Source organism: Ambystoma mexicanum, chromosome 14 (genome assembly GCF_040938575.1).
Source record: "Ambystoma mexicanum isolate Mex_15411 chromosome 14, UKY_AmexF1_1, whole genome shotgun sequence".
Lineage (NCBI taxonomy): Eukaryota > Metazoa > Chordata > Amphibia > Caudata > Ambystomatidae > Ambystoma > Ambystoma mexicanum.
Genome location: NC_090940.1, coordinates 192,983,785 through 193,002,391, shown reverse-complemented (window position 1 = coordinate 193,002,391; position 18,607 = coordinate 192,983,785). Strand labels below are relative to the sequence as shown.

The following is an 18,607-nucleotide window of genomic DNA, read 5'->3' as shown; positions in this document are numbered from 1 at the left end:
GGGTCTTGTAAAATCCTCTGCACCATCTAAAGTCTTTGACTGACAGATGATTGCAAATATGAGGCAAAATGAGTCCCGCTTGGTGAGATGAGCATATGAACAGTGTGTTGAAGTAGCCAAGAGTGAACCCGGCGAAGGGATGCTGTAACGCTCACCTGATTCCCACGGAGGCGCAGGTCTGGCTTCGAGTGCCGATTCTTCTTCAATGGTGAAGCGCAGGACTCTGAAGATGGACAGGAAGGGCCCCTCTACTCTGGCTTTTCCGGCTCGCAGGAATATTCCCCTGTGCGTGAAAAGGGAGTATTACCTACTGACTGAGTTATGCTCAAGCCTCCCACTCTCTTCCAACCCTCCACGATACCCTTCCACAATTCCCCGTGAAGTCTCACCTTAGGGTCAGGAAGGATGAGCTCTCCATCCTGCTTCTGATGCAGGGGCGCGTTGAAACCCAGTTACTTCACTGGATTGAGGATTGACGGGAGTTCAGGTAAGCTTGACTATTCAGTTAAGGCTCTGTAAAAGTTCTGTTGCAAGTTCAAAAATCCAAGCTTAATAATAATGTTCCTTGTCTTTTTCCCCTTAGGGGCCGGGGTTCGGAATGCCGGAGATATGGCGCCAACCCGAAGTGAAACGTGCAGTTCCAGTAAATGACAGGTGAGTTCTGGATGAGCGCTCGGGTAATGTCTTTGCATTCGCTCATTCAATGTCTGTCTTTTTTCCCCATAGGGGCTGGGGTCCGGATGCCTGGAAGCGGCAAGACCCGAAATTAAATGGGAATGACCCAACAGGTAAGACTTAGAAGGAAACTGAGCTTTTCCTATTTCCTTCCTTCTCTCACCTTGTTCTTGTCTTTTTCTCTCTAGGCTCTGGGAAGTGGCTGTGGATCCGGATGATCGCTGCTGAAGATGGTGGCGTCCAGGAAAGGTGAGTGAAATGCAGCGCTGCAGCGATCGTAGCGAAATGCTTTTAAAATGATGTCTTCCTTTTCAGGATCGTCCGTGTGAAGTCTCTGTGGTGCTGATTTAGCAGGTAAGGTCTTTTGTCTCCCTTTGCAGGTGACCCAGGATACTGACAGGCGTGGCTGAGGTCCAGATGCAGGAGCTGACACGGTGAGCGTCCAGCTGCGAGGAGCAGAACAACGCGAAGCGTGAGTTGCTGATCGGGTGTGGTTTAAATAGCTTTGGAAGAAGTTCCAAGTGTGTATCCTTCCTCCGATCAGGTATGTATCCTTCCCCGACCACACCCGGGTGGAAAGTAGTCCCACAGGTAAAGTAGTTCCATTCAGGCCTCAAGAGGGCCTGGATGTGGCAGCATGGTCTGCATCAGGTAAGTGCACATTAAAACACTTGAACACATGTCTAGCTTTATGAGCCTGGCGCCTAAGGAGCCAGGACAGAGGTCCAACATGAGCCTGGCGCCTAAGGCGCCAGGACTGGGTCCAAAGGGCCCCAGCTTGGGGCAGCTGGCACTCCCCTGGGGGAAATGATGCCTGCCTCTGGGGTTGCTGGGTCGGACCTGGCTCCTTGGAGGTAGGCATCATGACAGATGCTAACGAGATGGGATGAAGTCTAAAGTCCCATAGAAAGCTGTTTGGTGGAAGTTGGCAAGAGTGAATCCGACGGAGGGATACTAATGAGACGGAGCGAAGCCTAAAGTCCCTTAGTGAACTGTCCGTAGAAGTTGCCGAGCATGAACCCGGCAGAGGGAAGCCAACAATCAGGGGTAAAAGCCTGTAGAACTGTTTAAAAAGACATTGAGACTTGTGAAAGTAAGAAATATTGGAAGAACAGGGGAAGTAAATGGTACCCCTTGTCAAGTGGGTCTGAGCCCGGTCGAGAGAGATGCAGGGGTGAAAGGTTATCACCCAAAGTTCATTGAAAGGGAACGGTTTAGTCAATTTGTTGAAGACGATTTTGTGAAGAGTCTACGCCTGCAAGAGGGGCACCCAGGGGTGAAGCGGTCACCCAATGTATACGTGGGCAGAACTTTGTGTTCGTTTGTTGTGGAATACATCTGGCCCTCGAGGGCAAGAGACTTTTATTAAAAAGAGACTTTAACACTGAGGAACCAGATCGCTGGAAAGTAACTGTCAGTTTGTGCTGAGAAAGCTTGAGCGTGTGCTGTGTTCCAAGGTCCCACCTTGTCCTGTGCTGAAAACGTGGGGAAGGGAGATCCCTGGCAATCACATCCTGACTTATTATTTGTAAACACTTCTTTCTTTATGAAAATCCTATCTCACACTCTTTCTATAATTAGTTGTAAGGAATTGACAATAGGTTTTTATTTAGTATAGGCCTTTTTATTTTAACGCCACTAGGACTGCCTTATTTTTCATTTAAAGGTCGACACATGCTCCCATCTTAGATTTAGGTTGGGTGTTTTTCCACCCTACATTAATTGTTCAATAAACACCCTTGAACTGTGATCACTTGTGTCTGTCTTTACTGTTGCCACCATGAGTTTCTTACAGTGGGCATTCGCTCCCCTGGGTGGTGCATATTAAGCAACAGCTGGGTGCCCTCAATTCACGTAGCTTGTGGTCAAACCAAGGGGTGTTATATAGTGGCAGCAAGCGTGAGGTGAAAAACGCAGCCCAGCAATATATGTGGAAACGATTTGAGGATGCATGTTCACGCTTGAAAGTAGGGGTGCAGTATTTAGCACTGAAACATAATCTCAGATTTGAGGAATATCTTGATATCATATCCTCAGTTTATGCACATGCACTTTTCTTAGAGTTTAGGACAGATACATTATAGGTTGCAAAATGTACCTACAATTGGAAGGCTTAACACAACAGATGGGTTACCCCTTCATCGCTGACAGAGGTGAAGCAACAGGCAATATTTAAACAAAAGTCATGTCAGCGGAATACAATGATACTTCGTCACCAGGATGTACCTGACAAAAAATACCAAGAAAAGGACCCCTTGATCAACAACACAGATCAACCGTAGACAAGACAAAAATTCATGGTAAAAAGCTGTATTTATTAAATTTTTTGTATCAATGTTAAAATACTTATTAAATCATAGTGAGCTCATATTTAATATAAACCTGATATGTCAAAGGTAAAGTGCATCATAATAAAGTGCTTATTAAAAGGAAAGCGGAAAAAAGGCCATTGAATTGGTCCGTACCGCTAACAAACAGGTGAAGTGCCTGGGGCCTCGAGTGAGTGAAGGGGATCACTCAAAGGAAGAACCGGCAGTCGTCTGTAAGATATTTGGTGAAAAGTCGAGAGTATACAATCTCGTATTAATCAAGAACACACAAAAGCTAACCATGGGGTGCTGTGCGTCAACTACTAAGGTGTCAAGGCAATAAAATGCATATAATAAGCCTGGCACAAGTTGAAAATAGTAGTTTTGATGGTATGGCGCATCTAACTGTTCCTCCTGGCTGCAGCGAGGTGGACTCGTTGTCGTGCGTTTTACACCGGAGTGTCTGGCATTTCTGGTTGCCCTGATGTCCGTTCCGGATGGTTGCTTGGTTAGGGAACGCTTTGGCTGTCTTGCATGCATGCTTCACATTTGTGCTTAAGTTTGTGCACTGTAAGTCGTGCCTATGTCAGCCTTGGATGGGCATTTTTCATTCTTTATATAGGAATAAATGGCTAGCTAGAGTTGCCAGACTACACACCCTTTAGAAGTGGATACGAACTGTTTTACTTGTTCAACTTCACTTTTAATTTTTAAATACTTATTGCAAGTGTGGTAGAACGGACACTTCAGGAGATCCAAGCTGAATAGAGCATGTATTAGCAAAGTCGGCCACGAGTGTGTACTTACTATTTATTACTAGGCAGACACACTTTAAACTATTTATTGATCATTCACAGGAAACTCTCCTTCTGAAAATTGAATACCGCTCATACATGCAAGCGAAATGGCATTTGTGTGAAGTCATTTCTTAGGAAATATATTTCATTATATTCTTGTTCTGTTTCACTCTATGCAGTTGCCCCAATGGCGCAGTCTTGTGCCATAAGAAAATAACGCGGTAGTTTCTTTGGCGAGCCTTGATCATCGGTAGCTATCCAATAATTGCAGCATCGATTGCATTGTCCACGGACTAATAATGGAAGAGTTCCAAAACTTTGTTTGGGACTGGTCAGTAACCGTGCATAGGTGAGTTATGTAGTAACAGTTCAGTTTAATATACAGTATTTTATTACTAATTTCGGCCCTCAGCTGGCCAGTATTTCTCAGAAATCCCCATTGCTTTGATGTTAACTGGATCTTAAGGACCAGCAGCTTTTGGTTTCTCCTGCTTCATAATTTAGACATTTTTGACGATGTTGTTTACGGCCACATAATTAATGCTGTTGTCCTTGCTTTTTACACATCTAATCTATTTTCGGAAAGGCCCATACATATATATTCCTGGATTTATTCACAGGACGCTGGGACCAGCCTTTTTGGGTTGAGATAACGGTAATTACCATTTCTCCCTACTTATGTCTCAAGATTTACCTGAATTATGATAATGATAGAAGTTCCCCTGTTTTACATCCACAATCGCCATTTTTATCTTGTTCATTTATTGTTTTTGTGTTTCTCTTTTTCCTCTCTTTTGATGTATTTGTTTTAAGTGTGATTATTGCCTCTTATGTGCAAGCTCTTATTTCTAGTTTTAGTATTTCTGCAACAAAGGCACAGATGAAACATCAAGGGACCATGATCCTTACGGGAGTGCTTCGTCCTGAAGAAGATGGGCATCAACATCAACAAAGTTAGATGTGCCTTACCATCGAAACTACTATTTTCAACTTGTGCCAGGCTTATTATATGCATTTTATTGCCTTGACAGCTTAGTAGTTGACGCATGGCACCCCATGGTTAGCTTTTGTGTGTTCTTGATTATTACGAGATTGTATACTCTCGACCTTTCACCAAATATCTTACAGGCGGCTGCCGGTTCTCCCTTTGAGTGATCCCCTTCGCTCACTCGGAGCCCCAGGCACTTCACCTGTTTGTTAGCGGTACGGACCAATTCAATGGCCTTTTTTCCGCTTTCCTTTTAATAAGCACTTTATTATGATGCACTTTACCTTTGACATATCAGGTTTATATTAAATATGAGCTCACAATGATTTAATAAGTATTTTAACATTGATACAAAAAATTAAATAAATACAGCTTTTTACCATTAATTTTTGTCTTGTCTAGGGTTGATCTGTGGTGTGGATTAAGGGGTTCTTTTCTTGGTATTTTTTGTCAGGTACATCCTGGTGACGAAGTATCATTGCATTCCGCTGACACGACCTTTGTTTAAATATTGCCTACAATTGGAAGGAGCATCATTCTGATAACTGTCCATTGTGTGGCACTTGTGTTGAAACAATAATGAACTTTATGTTATTTTGCGAAAGACTAAAAGATATTAGGGTGACGTATTTGTTTGCCCTTTTTAGGTAAGCTTGTATTGTTAGAGTTGAGGATGCGCTATTGTTCTGTAAAACGACTGTTCATTTAAACGTTGCTTACTTTGTGGCGAAGTTTATTGCTGCGTCATTGCTCATTAAGGAATCGCCAAATTAGACTTGCACCAACTGTCTAATGGTAGATGGGACGTTTTAATTGTCTCTTTCCTCAGTATTTTATTGATTACCTGTTTTAATCACATCAAGGGTCAGAAAATATGAGTAGGGGATTTTATCATATGGATATTTACTTTTTGAATTCTGCTGTTATATGTGATGTTGTGCTAAAGACATTTGTGTCGGATAAAGCTTCTATGAACTGAATAATGATGCGCAAATCCACAAACAACTTTTACGTATAATCAAGTGAGGCACCCAACTCTTCAGACCCCTCAGCATTAAAACAAGTCCAGTCAAGAAACCTCTCCTACCACCCATAGAGGACAGATAATATCCACAAGCGGTGGAATAACTTTTGGGAGCGTGTGAGGTTCCCCGTATCGCTACACCACAGGGCAACCAGAGGTGGAAGTGTGCCACCACTGGTTCCATGCCCCTGGCAGAAGAAGGTAGCTGGAAGGAACCCTGGAACCCACTTGCCTGACAGGCAACGGAAACCAGAAAATTGGAGAAGGATCCCTCACTTGCCTTGGTGAGTAAAGACAGCTGATAGCCACACATGCCAAAATTAAGTGTTCCATTTGGGAGACTGAAGTCCAGTCTACAGCCTACCTGCACAAGGGTTTTGCACATGGATAACCCATTGCAAAGCCAGGACTATAGGTCCCAGATTAGAATTTCCTGAATGCAATTTGCTATGTTGGCATGTTGACATATCATTACTATATGGTAGTTTCAAGTCTATAGTTCTAACCATGTGATTGGCAGCATATCAAAAGGGAACCATCTAGCATTCATGCCCATTGTAGACCAAACCGTACACTATTCAAAACACCTAACTGTCTGACACATGTAGGCACAGTAGCTACTGGTCCTTGCAGTTCACACAATGATTAATAGCAGTGATGCCATACGTCTCACAATGTCACTTGCTAAGCACACAAAATGCATGTACAACCAGGTCTGCCTCCATAGAGGTGAAATTATTTCACAATGCCATCAACAATCACTCAGTACCTCATTCATGAGTGTCTACACCTCAAAGCATGGTGCAGGGTGCATATGACATCTGCTCACCACAGTAGTAAGCACATCAGAACAGGATGCTAGCAACAAAAAGCCCCTCTTTCACATTCACATAAATGTCCTTCTGCACAATGCATCAACAGTGATAAGCCATCATGGCGACACAGATCATCAACATGCATAGCCAGGGAGAGTACATGTGAGCACAACAGGACACTGTCCAGAATATTGTCCCCTGGTCATATACAGGAAAGCACACAGAATTATCCTCACAGTCCATTGACAGGACAGGCGATGGACCTCACATTATTTGAACACCAGGCACACTCTGCAATTACTCTTTCAATCTAGTAACTGTAGATCATCTGATTGTCTGACAGGAGACACAGGATCTGAGTGGGAGGAAGATGGGACCATTACCAGAACCTAAACACAGCACAGCGCCCCAGCCAAAATGAAAACCACCACCACAGCTCTCTCTGCCAAGGGCATTGTAGGCACAATGTCTGCAAATGCCACCACAGAGGGAAACCCTGCAGCAGCATCTCCATGAAACATTCTGCTCAGGGAGCTGCCGGCTAGTAAAACTGCAGTCAGGGTCGATTATGATGGATCAAGTCCCAGCAGAGGTGGGAAGCACATCACAGGTGGTGTCCAATGTGGTTATCTGTTTGTTGTAGCCTGGAGAGGCAGGCACCGTAGTCTTGCAGGTGGAAGTAATGCCTACAGCAGAGAATGATAGTGACAATCCCCAGGCAGAGGAGCGTAAGTCACATGAACAGTGCCCTCATCATCAGCAGTACAATAATGGTAAATGGTAATGGTAAAAGTACTTATAAAACCGCAAACTAAGGCCCGAGGGCATCAAGGTGCTGCAAGGCAGAGAAAGGCAAAGCCACACGGGAAACGTCAACTAAGACAAAATGCGTTTTCAGTCCCGCATGCAACTGAGCATGATCAGTTATCTGGCTTGACAAAAGACGCAGAGCATTCCACAAAGAAGGGGCCCAAAAATGAAAAGGAGTGTGCACCTAAACGCACTCTCCGATGACGAGGACTTTTTAAAACATTTTTAGAGGGACAGCGAAGGCACCTAGCAGGCTGGTAACGGAATACCTTTCCTGTAAATACTCTACGCCTACATTGTAAATTGAATGATGAGTCAAGCACAGTGCCTTTAATTTATTATGAGAGTTTCAATGGGAGCCAATGAAGCTGATATAACATGGCTTGTGAAGAAGTAAGACATGGGGCATCCAGCCCCAACCACGCTGCTGAGTTTTGCAAAATTTGTAGATGCTGGATCTGAAAAGTGGTATCCTCTTTTGCCAAGCACAGATGATGACCAGGGCAAAACTCACCTCTCCCAATGGCCCTACATCTACATTTCATGAAGTGGCAACTCTCCAGCTAGTCATTTTCCAGCTCTGGGATATGGATATGTGCCACAATGCACAAGAGTAGCTGGATGTGGGATAGGTGAAGGACCTTTACTTGGGTCCAGCACACATATGCTGAATTGGAAAGAAAAGTGACAGACACTTCAACTTCCTTTGCCACCTTCAGATGGCGAGAACGGATTCGGGAATTCTGCAATCAGCATGTATGCAGGAGGCCACATGCTTTTGCTACTCTGGCATCCTTCAGTCTGAGACTCCTCCAGGGGCGGTATTGTTCTTCTGCCTCTACCTCAATCACCACCCCATAGGATTCCATGATAGAAAGCCTAGTCCAGGGGCCTGCAAAACTACTAATCCCCTTCTCCCACTCCTATTGAGCAGAGCAAGAGGGAGCCTTGGAGATCTGGGTGTAAGGCTTTGGTGTAAAGAATATAGTAGGATGGCGTTGTGCTAGGGAGGAGGATATGATGAACCAGTAGGGCAGGGGCACAAATAGGGCGAGCCGAGGGAGGGAGGGGGGGTATGATTCAGTAGACCAGTGGGACATAGGTAGCAGGGGTAAGAGGAGCCACTAGGGCAGAGTCAGACAGGGGGATTTGGGCTAAGGAGAGGGTAGGATGAGCCAATGGACCACGGCACATAGGTTAGCAGAGGGTTGGGTTAGAGAAGGGGTAGGATGGGCCAGTAGGGCATGGACATATAAATAGGGGGAGTTGGACTGAGAGGCTCTTTGAGGAAGGTTAGCATGTATAGAGGGGAATACGTATTTAGTTCACAAATGTATTCTGATCTGTGATCATTGATGTGTACATATTTTATTTATATATGCCAAATGTGGATGTTTATGCCATAAACATATTTGTCCATCCAGTGCTGGTAGGCACTATGTCTCATGTTGATGTACAGGTCTTTGCTGGCGATCATCATCACTTTGGCCATCGGGCAATATGTCTGCATGCTGGAATGTCGACATGGAATGTCGACATGACGCCTAATGCATATGCTTTGTAGCAAGCAGCAGACTATGAGGATTGTTCTCACCTTCTAGCGACTGTACATGAGAGACCCATCATCCCTTGTTAGGTGAATGCACCTTACCCATACCTTGAGAAGATCAAAGGGCCTCTCAATGGTTCCACTTGTCCTGAAATGAGCATCTAGGTATTGATGTTCTTTTGCCTCAGATGTGTCTTCATGTGCTGCCCTGCAAGTCATTATGACCTCCTTGTAGACTTGAGGTATCTTGGCTGATTTCTAGCCAGGTTTACAAACATAACGGTGTTTTTTTTTTTAACAGTGGTGCTTTTGCAGGTATATAGCTAGATAGGGGTGTACCTGGAATATCACCTATGGTGTTTTCCAAGAAATAATACATGAGAGGAATGTTTAATGGGATTCCAAAGCTGTAATGGGGTGGCAATATACATGGTTATATTGTCAAATACCACCCATTTTACTGTTACCGCTGAGGCAGCAATGACGCTTTTCGTCATGTCAGCCAGAGGAAAAGTATTATATTACAAAGTTCATTGGCTAGATAGGTACAAATAAGGTTGCTTGTAGTGTGTGTCCTGTTTTGTTCATGTGCGTTTTGTCACTCTTTTGTGCTTTTTTTAAAGGAGGAGAGTAAAATTGTTAATTATCTAGGTACTGGCCAGAGGTATTTCACAAGAATTAATCAGACTGTTCTCCATTATGGGTGATGCTTGCTCCATCTCCTCTGTCATGCCACTAATCTCAGAAGGGACCAGGCGGTAATTCCAGGTGGTCTGTCTGACTTTGTTTCAGGGGTGTAGTCTTTAGCCCTGTTCATTAGCCAAGTACTTTCTTGAAAGCAGGTAGTCGTGGTTGGGTGGAGGTCCTTGTCAGTTAACTGTCAACAAGGCTAATAATGAAAGAGTAACTGAATTTGGAAATGGGTCTAGAGCTCAGCAAAAAGGGTATTTTCCTTTGATGAAAAGAAATTCAATATAAAATACACTGCTTCAATATTTTCCAGCTGTCTATACTATTTCACAATTGGATTCCAAGACCACGAACTACAATCATTGTGCTAATCCTGAGTGCAGGTCTGTTTTTGTCTGTCCTTATAAACATATCAAGATAGGACACTCCTAAAACCATGAAACGCAAGCCAATGACAGGTATTTTCTGCTTCAAATGGTGGCAACCCTGTATGACAGCCTTTTTAGCCATCTGAGGAAAATGTGACATTTGTCAGGTCCAATAAGTACTTTGAGGATTTTAATCAAGCAAAGCAAAGTTAAGCTAAGGTAGTTTTGTTTTGAGCAAGCTACTCCCCTTCTGAACGAGACAGGCTTTATAAATACATGTAAAAAATGATGAACATAACTTATAGCAAAACGTACCAATTCCTTGATTATTTCTTCTGCATTCTCGTCTTCATTTGGGGTCATTTTGCAGGTCTGACTGAAGGGAACAGTTCAATAGGTGCCTTCAAAGTGAAACAAAATAGCAGATGAGACTGTGGTACTTCTTCTAGGTGGCCTTTATTATATCGGATTTTGGCAAAAATCAGATGAGTGAAAGGAATTGGGAAATGCATTAGCATTTAAGGACATGAAGGATACTTTATACATTGTCTTTGCTCTCCAGAAATTGATGCTACAACAACAATTTACTTTTTTTAATAAGGTTTTTTCATAAAAGGAAATAGATTTTAACAAGTTTCCGATATACTCAACCCATGGCATACCCGTGGAAATCATGCTTCAAAAACCTGCCCAAATGAGTAAACTTGAGTTCACCCCATGAGTTAGTATAGCTACAGGGGCACACACATGGTAATTTCCTTTATATTTATAACAGGATGCGAGATTGGTCTCAAGATTATGCCATCTCCCAACAACAATATTCATTCTTCCACCTGCTTTTGGTTTTGAATGTAAGGCTTTTGGTATTTTTAGCACCTCTTGCAATTTTGGCACATGTGCACCAGAATCAAAGTGTACACTTTCTCAAAAGATAGCGCTGGGCCTCATTACGGGTCTGGCAGTAACCGTGCTGGTATTACTGGCGGATTGCCGACGGACCCGTAAATAGTTACGGACACCTGACTTGCCGGTAAGACCGGGGTATTACAAGCCTGGCAGTACGGAAAGTCAGGCACCGGTAAATAGTAATTCCCCATTCCCATAGAGTCCCAGAGGACCCTGTGGGAATGGGGAACATGGAAGCACCGGCACTGGTATTAACGGTGCCAGTGCTTCCGTGGAGGTCTGCCTACCGTGGCCGCTGTGTCCAACAGGGTCAGACCTGCCAGGCACAGCAGCTCCGGCAGGCAGACCTGTATTATGCCGGTCCAGAAACAGCGGTGCTGATAAATTTACCGACACCGTTGTTTCCGGACCGGCATGCTTGTAATGAGGCCCAGATTTCTCTTCTGCCTCCAACACACAGGAAAATGTACCTATTTGTTTATTGACTTGGCTCCCCACACTGATGCAGTTCTTGTAGATTTTCTAAATGTGTGTGGTGGGGCAGGAAATAAGCAGAAACCAAAAAAAATAGATTTCTGAAGAAATAATGTCAGAGTGCTGGCTTGGGAAACAGCTCCTTTGGTGACTGTCAACCCCAGAAGAGTAAAACAACATGGTAAAAACATGTCTTCAAAATATTAACATGACAGCAGAAACATATTGCAGGTTGTGGGTGAATCTCCTCCCTATAGTTGGAGGGATATGAAACCTCATGGAAAATGGCATTTTTGAGCTTTTGCATGAAATACAGATATCTTACTTGATTTGGCTGTGTAGGAAAGTCAGATTGTTTTTTGGGGGTAGGGAGGGGAGTTTTCCAGCATATAGACGCTGTGCTGGGTCTTCCCCTCCCTTGCAGACCCTTGATACGTGTGCTGGGTTTGGCTCCTCAGTGATTTAAACTTGCCTTAAGGTAAATTCTTCTGGGTTTATAAAGCCCTTCTGGTAGCCAAAAATCATATTTTGATTAACTGGAAGGGTGATGTTAAACCCGCTGTTGATGAAAGGCTAGACAGCCTGTTGCTTCTTTCCAACAGGGAAATAGTGTCTTTTCAACTTCTGCAGCGAACCTAAGCAGCTAAATGATAAGTGTGAAGAGATCTGGAAGGCTTTCAAGGAGTTATATGACCAGCTCTCTTCCTTCCCCTCCTCTCGCCCTTTTTATTCTCTTTTCTTCTTCTCACTCATTTATATCCTCTTCTGTATTTTTGGGATTGTGGTAGGCCCAATGCTTTGATTTTCTAATTGTGTTTTTATATGACTGCCTGCTGTATATAGTTCTCTGTTTATGCTGTTATAAAATCAATGAAATATTAAGGAACACAACAGAGGGTTCTAGCGCGTCTGTAATGGTCGCTGTTGAGGATGAAAGTATGTAAAATCTGATATTTGCTGGAACTTAAAAAAGGAAATTGGAACCAATACCCATATGATTTGGTCTTGTGCGCAAGTATCTCAATACTGGTAACAGGTCCTCTCCCGAATGGAGTTTGTAACCCAGTCAGAACTGCCACGTACTTCACTATTCTGTGTTCTGGGATAATTCCCGAATGGTTTAAAAGTATCAGCTGGAGTTAACAATTGGACATACAAAGCATTGTTACTGTTTACAGAATTTGAGGAAATGAAAGTCTAATGGGAAACCCCAACATGAGGACTGCCTTCACAGTATGTTGTTACTGGCTGTTAGGGAAAATGTTTCACATTCCCAAAGAAAATTGGTTGGATACTATCAATTAATTTGGGGCATGCAGTTTTATTTGTAATTTGATAAACAATCTAACTTTTGTCACAACAGACAGAGCAAGTGAATCCCTGTGCAACGCACAATGAATACACCTGTGTGGCAAACTAGTCTGTGCTCTGCACCCATTGTATGCAGGAGTTTTCCATTAAGAACAAAAGGCAGCAAGGAGCAAGAAATACAACCCACAGAGTTGTACCCTAGCAACATTTTTACAGCATGGAAAGAGCACAATGATTGATATGGTGGAGACACAGTGTCATAAACTGCACAAATATACATGTGACCTAAACAGCTTTCCATCAAAGGCAAGCCATACGTGCCTGTGATCTGTTTACTGATTCTGACAGGTGAAAGGGTGCAGAAGCAGACTGACACAAAGGTGGCATGTTTGGTGCTAAAGACTTTTAGTTAAAAAGAAAGCAAGGGAAAACCTATCTGTCCCTATTCCTAAGAAGGGTTTCCCTGCCTCAACTAAAGAACTAAGGAAATTGTCAGGATGTCTGTTAAAGCAAAAGTGTCCACAGTCCTGTGTCAAGAAAACCTTACTTCTCACCCATACACTAAAAACTAAAGACTGTCAGTTCTGTTCTGGTCCCAGGAGAATGGCTCCCTTCTTCTGAGTTATGATTAGAGTTCCACACAATGCTTCCTTGGTGGGCCAGGGGAATGTCTCCCTTCTACCGGTGTCCAGTTGCAGATGGTCTGGGGGAATGACTCCCTTAGCCAGGCCTGTTAGACCTTACTCCCGGTCCAAGTTACCAGGAGAATAACTCCCTTCTCCTGGTAATTTTAGAACAGAATCTTACACCCAACGGGATGACTCTCTTCCCCTGGTCTTCTCTTCATTAGGCTTCACACCTACAGCACTCAACTCTGAGTGCTAGGAGGGTCTGCAACACAAGCTTCTCTTCTTTGGTTTGTCCCACTTGGTTCACTTCCCTGCCAAGTACTGCCACGAGGAAGATGACTCATATCACTTTCTTGGTTTGGTTCCCAGGCCCAGGTTTCTTTCCTTCTTTGATTTGGCCCACTTGGTTCACTTTCCTGCCAAGTACTGCCACTGGAAAGATGACTTGTATCTTGCCTTTCACAAATGTGGTTCGGATCCCAGACCCTTGTTTCTCTCCCCTTCTCTTCTCCTCTTTCCATCTGAGGAGCAGGTGAGTGCGCCCCCCTCCGCGACCCTTGCCGCGTATATTTTGTATTTTCTCCCCCCCCCGCCCCGCGTTTCCCCGTGTTTCCCTGCCTCTCCCTTCCGCAATCTGTTTCACCCGCCCGCCTCCCAGCCCGCCCCCCACCCCTGATTGGTCACCAAGTCTGGCCTTGTTGGGTCTAGCGACCCGAGCCTCTGCACCTACTCCTCTTTCCATCTGAGGAGCAGGTGAGTGCGCCCCCCTCCGCGACCCTTGCCGCGTATATTTTGTATTTTCTCCCCCCCCCCGGCCCCGCGTTTCCCCGTGTTTCCCTGCCTCTCCCTTCCGCAATCTGTTTCACCCGCCCGCCTCCCAGCCCGCCCCCCACCCCTGATTGGTCACCAAGTCTGGCCTTGTTGGGTCTAGCGACCCGAGCCTCTGCACCTACTCCTCTTTCCATCTGAGGAGCAGGTGAGTGCGCCCCCCTCCGCGACCCTTGCCGCGTATATTTTGTATTTTCTCCCCCCCCCCCCCGGCCCCGCGTTTCCCCGTGCTTCCCTGCCTCTCCCTTCCGCAATCTGTTTCACCCGCCCGCCTCCCAGCCCCTCCCTAGCCCAGCCCCCGCCCCCGACCCGCCCATCCCTCCCTTCATCACTGCTCCGTCCAGGGCAGCCCTCTGCCCGGCAGCCCCCATCGGCTAAGGACCTGAGGCCAAGGGTGGCTCCTACATTGGCGGCTCCAGGATGTGTCTGCAGGTGTCCGCAGGGGACGCCAAGGAAGACAACAGACACCAACAAAAACCGTGAGTGTGGCATGGGTGGGGAATAGAGCAATCACTCTACTCCAGAAAACCTCTGTTCACTCTATCTTACCTACCAATAACATAGAGTGCCATAATACTAGCATGTCCACACTTAGATAGAATTGTGAACGTTAGCATGTCCACTCGTAGATAGAATTGTGAATGTTAGCATGTCCACTCGTAGATAGAATTGTGAACGTTAGCATGTCCACTCTTAGATAGAATTGTGAATGTTACCATGTCCCCACTTAGATAGAATTGTGAATGTTAGCATGTCCACTCGTAGATAGAATTGTGAACGTTAGCATGTCCACTCTTAGATAGAATTGTGAATGTTAGCATGTCCCCACTTAAATGGAATTGTGAATGTCAGCATGTCCACACTTAGATGGAATTGTGAATGTTAGAATGTCCACACTTAGATGGAATTATGAATGTCAGCATGTCCACTCTTAGATGGAATTGTGAATGTTAGCATGTCCCCACTTAGATAGAATTGTGAATGTCAGCATGTCCACTCTTTGATAGAATTGTGAATGTTAGAATGTCCACACTTAGATGGAATTATGAATGTCAGCATGTCCACTCTTAGATGGAATTGTGAATGTTAGCATGTCCCCACTTAGATAGAATTGTGAATGTCAGCATGTACACTCTTTGATAGAATTGTGAATGTTAGCATGTCCACACTCAGATGGAATTGTGAATATCAGCATGTCCACACTTAGATGGAATTGTGAATGTTAGCATGTCCACACTTAGACGGAATTATGAATGTTAGCATGTCCACTCTTAGATGGAATTGTGAATATTGGCCTGCGTCGCATCTAGATAGAAATGTGATTGTTAGCACGTGAAAGTTGCATTAGAAAGTGTGCCCTATAGCCTCTCCGTGAATTTAGAAATGTGCCCAACATCCACGCTGGTAAATCGAATTTAGTAGTGTTCCCAATAGCCACTCTGTGAAAGTTGCATTTAGAAGTGTTCCCAATAGCATCGGTGAAAGTTGATTATAGAAGTGTTTCCAATAGACACTCTGGAAAGCTGCATTTAGAAGTGTGCCCAATAGCCTCTCCAGAAAATTGAATTTAGAAGTGTGCCCAATAGCCTCTCTGGAAAATTGAATTTAGAAGTATGCCCAGCAGACGCTCTGTGAAAATTGCATTTAGAAGTATACCCAATAGCCTCTCTGGTAAATTGAATTTAGAAGTGTGCCCAATAGCCTCTCTGGTAAATTGAATTTAGAAGTGTACCCAATAAACCTCTCTGTGGAAAATTGTATTTAGAAGTTCGCCCAGTAGCCTTGCTATGGATGATTGAATTTAGAAGTTCGCCCAGTACCCTCTCTGGGAAAGTTGCATTTAGAAGTGTGCTCATTGAAAGAGCATATAACCCATCATATCACACCACCACGCTTACTCTCTCCTTACATCACCACTCAACTAGAACACAGAGATACTATGACACCATTCGGTATATCTGTTCTCATACCAACATCCGCCGCTTACTCCACATCATTCTATGTAAACACTGCTGGTATCACACCCCCAGCCAGGCGTTTTCCTCAGGCCTAACGCAGCCACATCCGTTCCGGATAAATCCTGCCAGAACGAACACATTCTCCTGATCTCTAAACCACCACATCTACCGCTAAGAAGCAGCTATTACACGAGTATCGCACGAGCTGCACACATACCCGGTGCTCACACGCACCTTTTTGACTCTCCGTTCTCTCTCTACTGATCTGAACTTCGGTTCCCAAGGGCGTTCAACCTACCAGCGCCTTCAGACCATACCAATGGTATATAAGGCGCTATATAAGTGCAAAATAACAATAACAATGTCCCCTTGGCTGCCTCAATTGCCAAGTGCTGACATGAGGGGGATAGTCCTGCTGGTTATATCCACACAGGGTTTTTGCCCCTACCAATTCCAGTGCCTCTTCCCTTACCTTGCTTGTTCCCGGGATACATGGCCGGTTCTTCCTGGGGTCCATCTCCTACTACATGTGCTGCGCAGGCATCTCTGTGTCTCAGTGCCTTCACCTCGCGGATCTCCTGCCTGGCCCTCGGACTTATGGTATGGATGCTGCCTCTGGTTTTTGCATCACCGTCCGCCAGCCTCCCGTTACCGTCTGAAGGCCGTTGGGCAAAGGAGTCCAGGAGCGGACTGCTCTCAGCTCCAGCTTGACCTTCTCTGCGTCTGCTTTGTGCTTCCCGGGCTTCACAGTCCCTCGTCCCGGTTGGCTGTGTGTGTTTGATAGGCAGTCCTCCTTTGTTTTTTATGGCATAGGGGGAACAACACCTCAGTGGGAGGCTATACCGCTGTGGGTCCTTCTCAGTATTGCTCTTCATTGTTCCTGTGTCCCACCTCGTCCTAGTGATTGCCTGTTTGACAATCTTCATGCTGCGGTTGATCTTCGTCTCAGTCCAAACAATAGCGGAACTGTGACTATAGCAAATAGAAGTACTAGGATGGAGGGTTGATGGAATGGTGGCAAAAGGCTTGGGAGGGCGGGGATTTGGGTGTTGCGTTTGATTCTATCCAGGTGTTCGTCTTTCTCCCCAGGAGGGGAGTCCCTCCCCATGAGGTACTCCCGCATAAAACCACCCCTATGGGGGAATATGGGGTAGCAGCCTCACCTCCCTAGCCTCATGGGAAAGACCTTCCCCCTGGGGAGAAGTGACAACACCTAGTGAATCATCATGCAGGGTTTAGGATAACACAGATAGATGAACCTTCACATATGTGCATTCAGAGCTATTAGCTTTAGCAGCATTTCTTTTCAAGCACAAATTGACATATACAAACCATTATTAAACTTTTTAAGTTGCATGATAAATACAACGTATGTTCACTGCAAGGGAGCCGACTTCAGCCAGAAAAGCTCTTCCCGTTTAAAATATATTTTTCCATACAAAAATAACAGACCTTGAAGAAATACGAAAGGGTGAATTTCTATATTGTACTTGCATTTTCTTTTTCCTGCTTACACCATATAGAGAAACCATGATGCATTTGTAAGGTATGCCTTTCAGATATACCTGTGCTGGTGAAACACTGAGTTTATTGTGGCACTTCATTTGGGCATGGCACAAAAAAGATGGAAAAAAGTGGATCCATCAAAGAACAGATGAAGGAAGAAAAGAAAACTTGCAAGGAGGATTTAAGATGTTTTACCTGAATTTTGTATCCCTGGCTCTAGAAGGCTTTTAAGTTGTTCTTACTTAACTGACCATAGAAGGCATAGGCTTTTGACAGTTGTTCACTGTTACCAATTGATTCATTTTTCTGGGGGTTGGTCTGTATTGTAATCACACCTATTCCCTGGTTTTCCAATCCACATAGCAAAACAGTTGCAAGTATGGTTTTGTTTTCCTGTGTAGCAATGGATACACACACACACGCACATTGCTGATTGGTTATATCTGGCTTTAACATTTTTGAAGTGAAAAGAAGAGTAGGGTGCTGGGAATCTATTCAACTACGTTATTGGTAAAAGTGGGACCCATACATAGTTTAACTATATTATTTGTAATGCGCTTATATTACTTGTACAAGAGAATCAATATACATGCATGCTAAACAAGAGAGTGAGAGCACTCTTAAAGCGTTACTACTTATGAGTATAAAAGACACAATGTTGCAAGTACAAATACTTGTTCGTTTAGTGATAAAACTGTTTTCGGAAGAGATTGATAACATGTAATGTTTATCATACACACAATGGTAATAGACATTGGTTACTAGACACTACAGAGGTAGACCCACGACAATACTGATGTCCGATAGTAAGCTGTCACGTGCACAGGGGTAGTGGTTTCTCTTGAGCCAAGTACAGAAATCTAACTCTCGCCAGAGCCTTGCGTTAGGTAAACCACTATTCTCGTCTGTAAAATCTGCCACAATCTGCAAGGAGCGGGCCAATCCTGTTGCAGTCTCTACCTCTCCTGTT

The 18,607-nt window shown here is 44.4% G+C and overlaps 1 protein-coding gene across 2 annotated transcripts in view; it reads right to left on the bottom strand.

The window, feature by feature from the left end:
- Positions 1 to 18,607, bottom strand: part of LRRC9 (leucine rich repeat containing 9) — a 2,495,628-nt gene that overhangs the window by 2,417,160 nt on the left and 59,861 nt on the right. For both annotated transcript variants that reach the window (XM_069638901.1, XM_069638902.1), the window contains exon 2: positions 10,341 to 10,426. In XM_069638901.1, coding sequence (XP_069495002.1) covers positions 10,341 to 10,388 — 48 coding nt within the window. In that variant the 5' untranslated portion in view covers positions 10,389 to 10,426. The remainder of the gene's footprint in view (positions 1 to 10,340; positions 10,427 to 18,607) is intronic.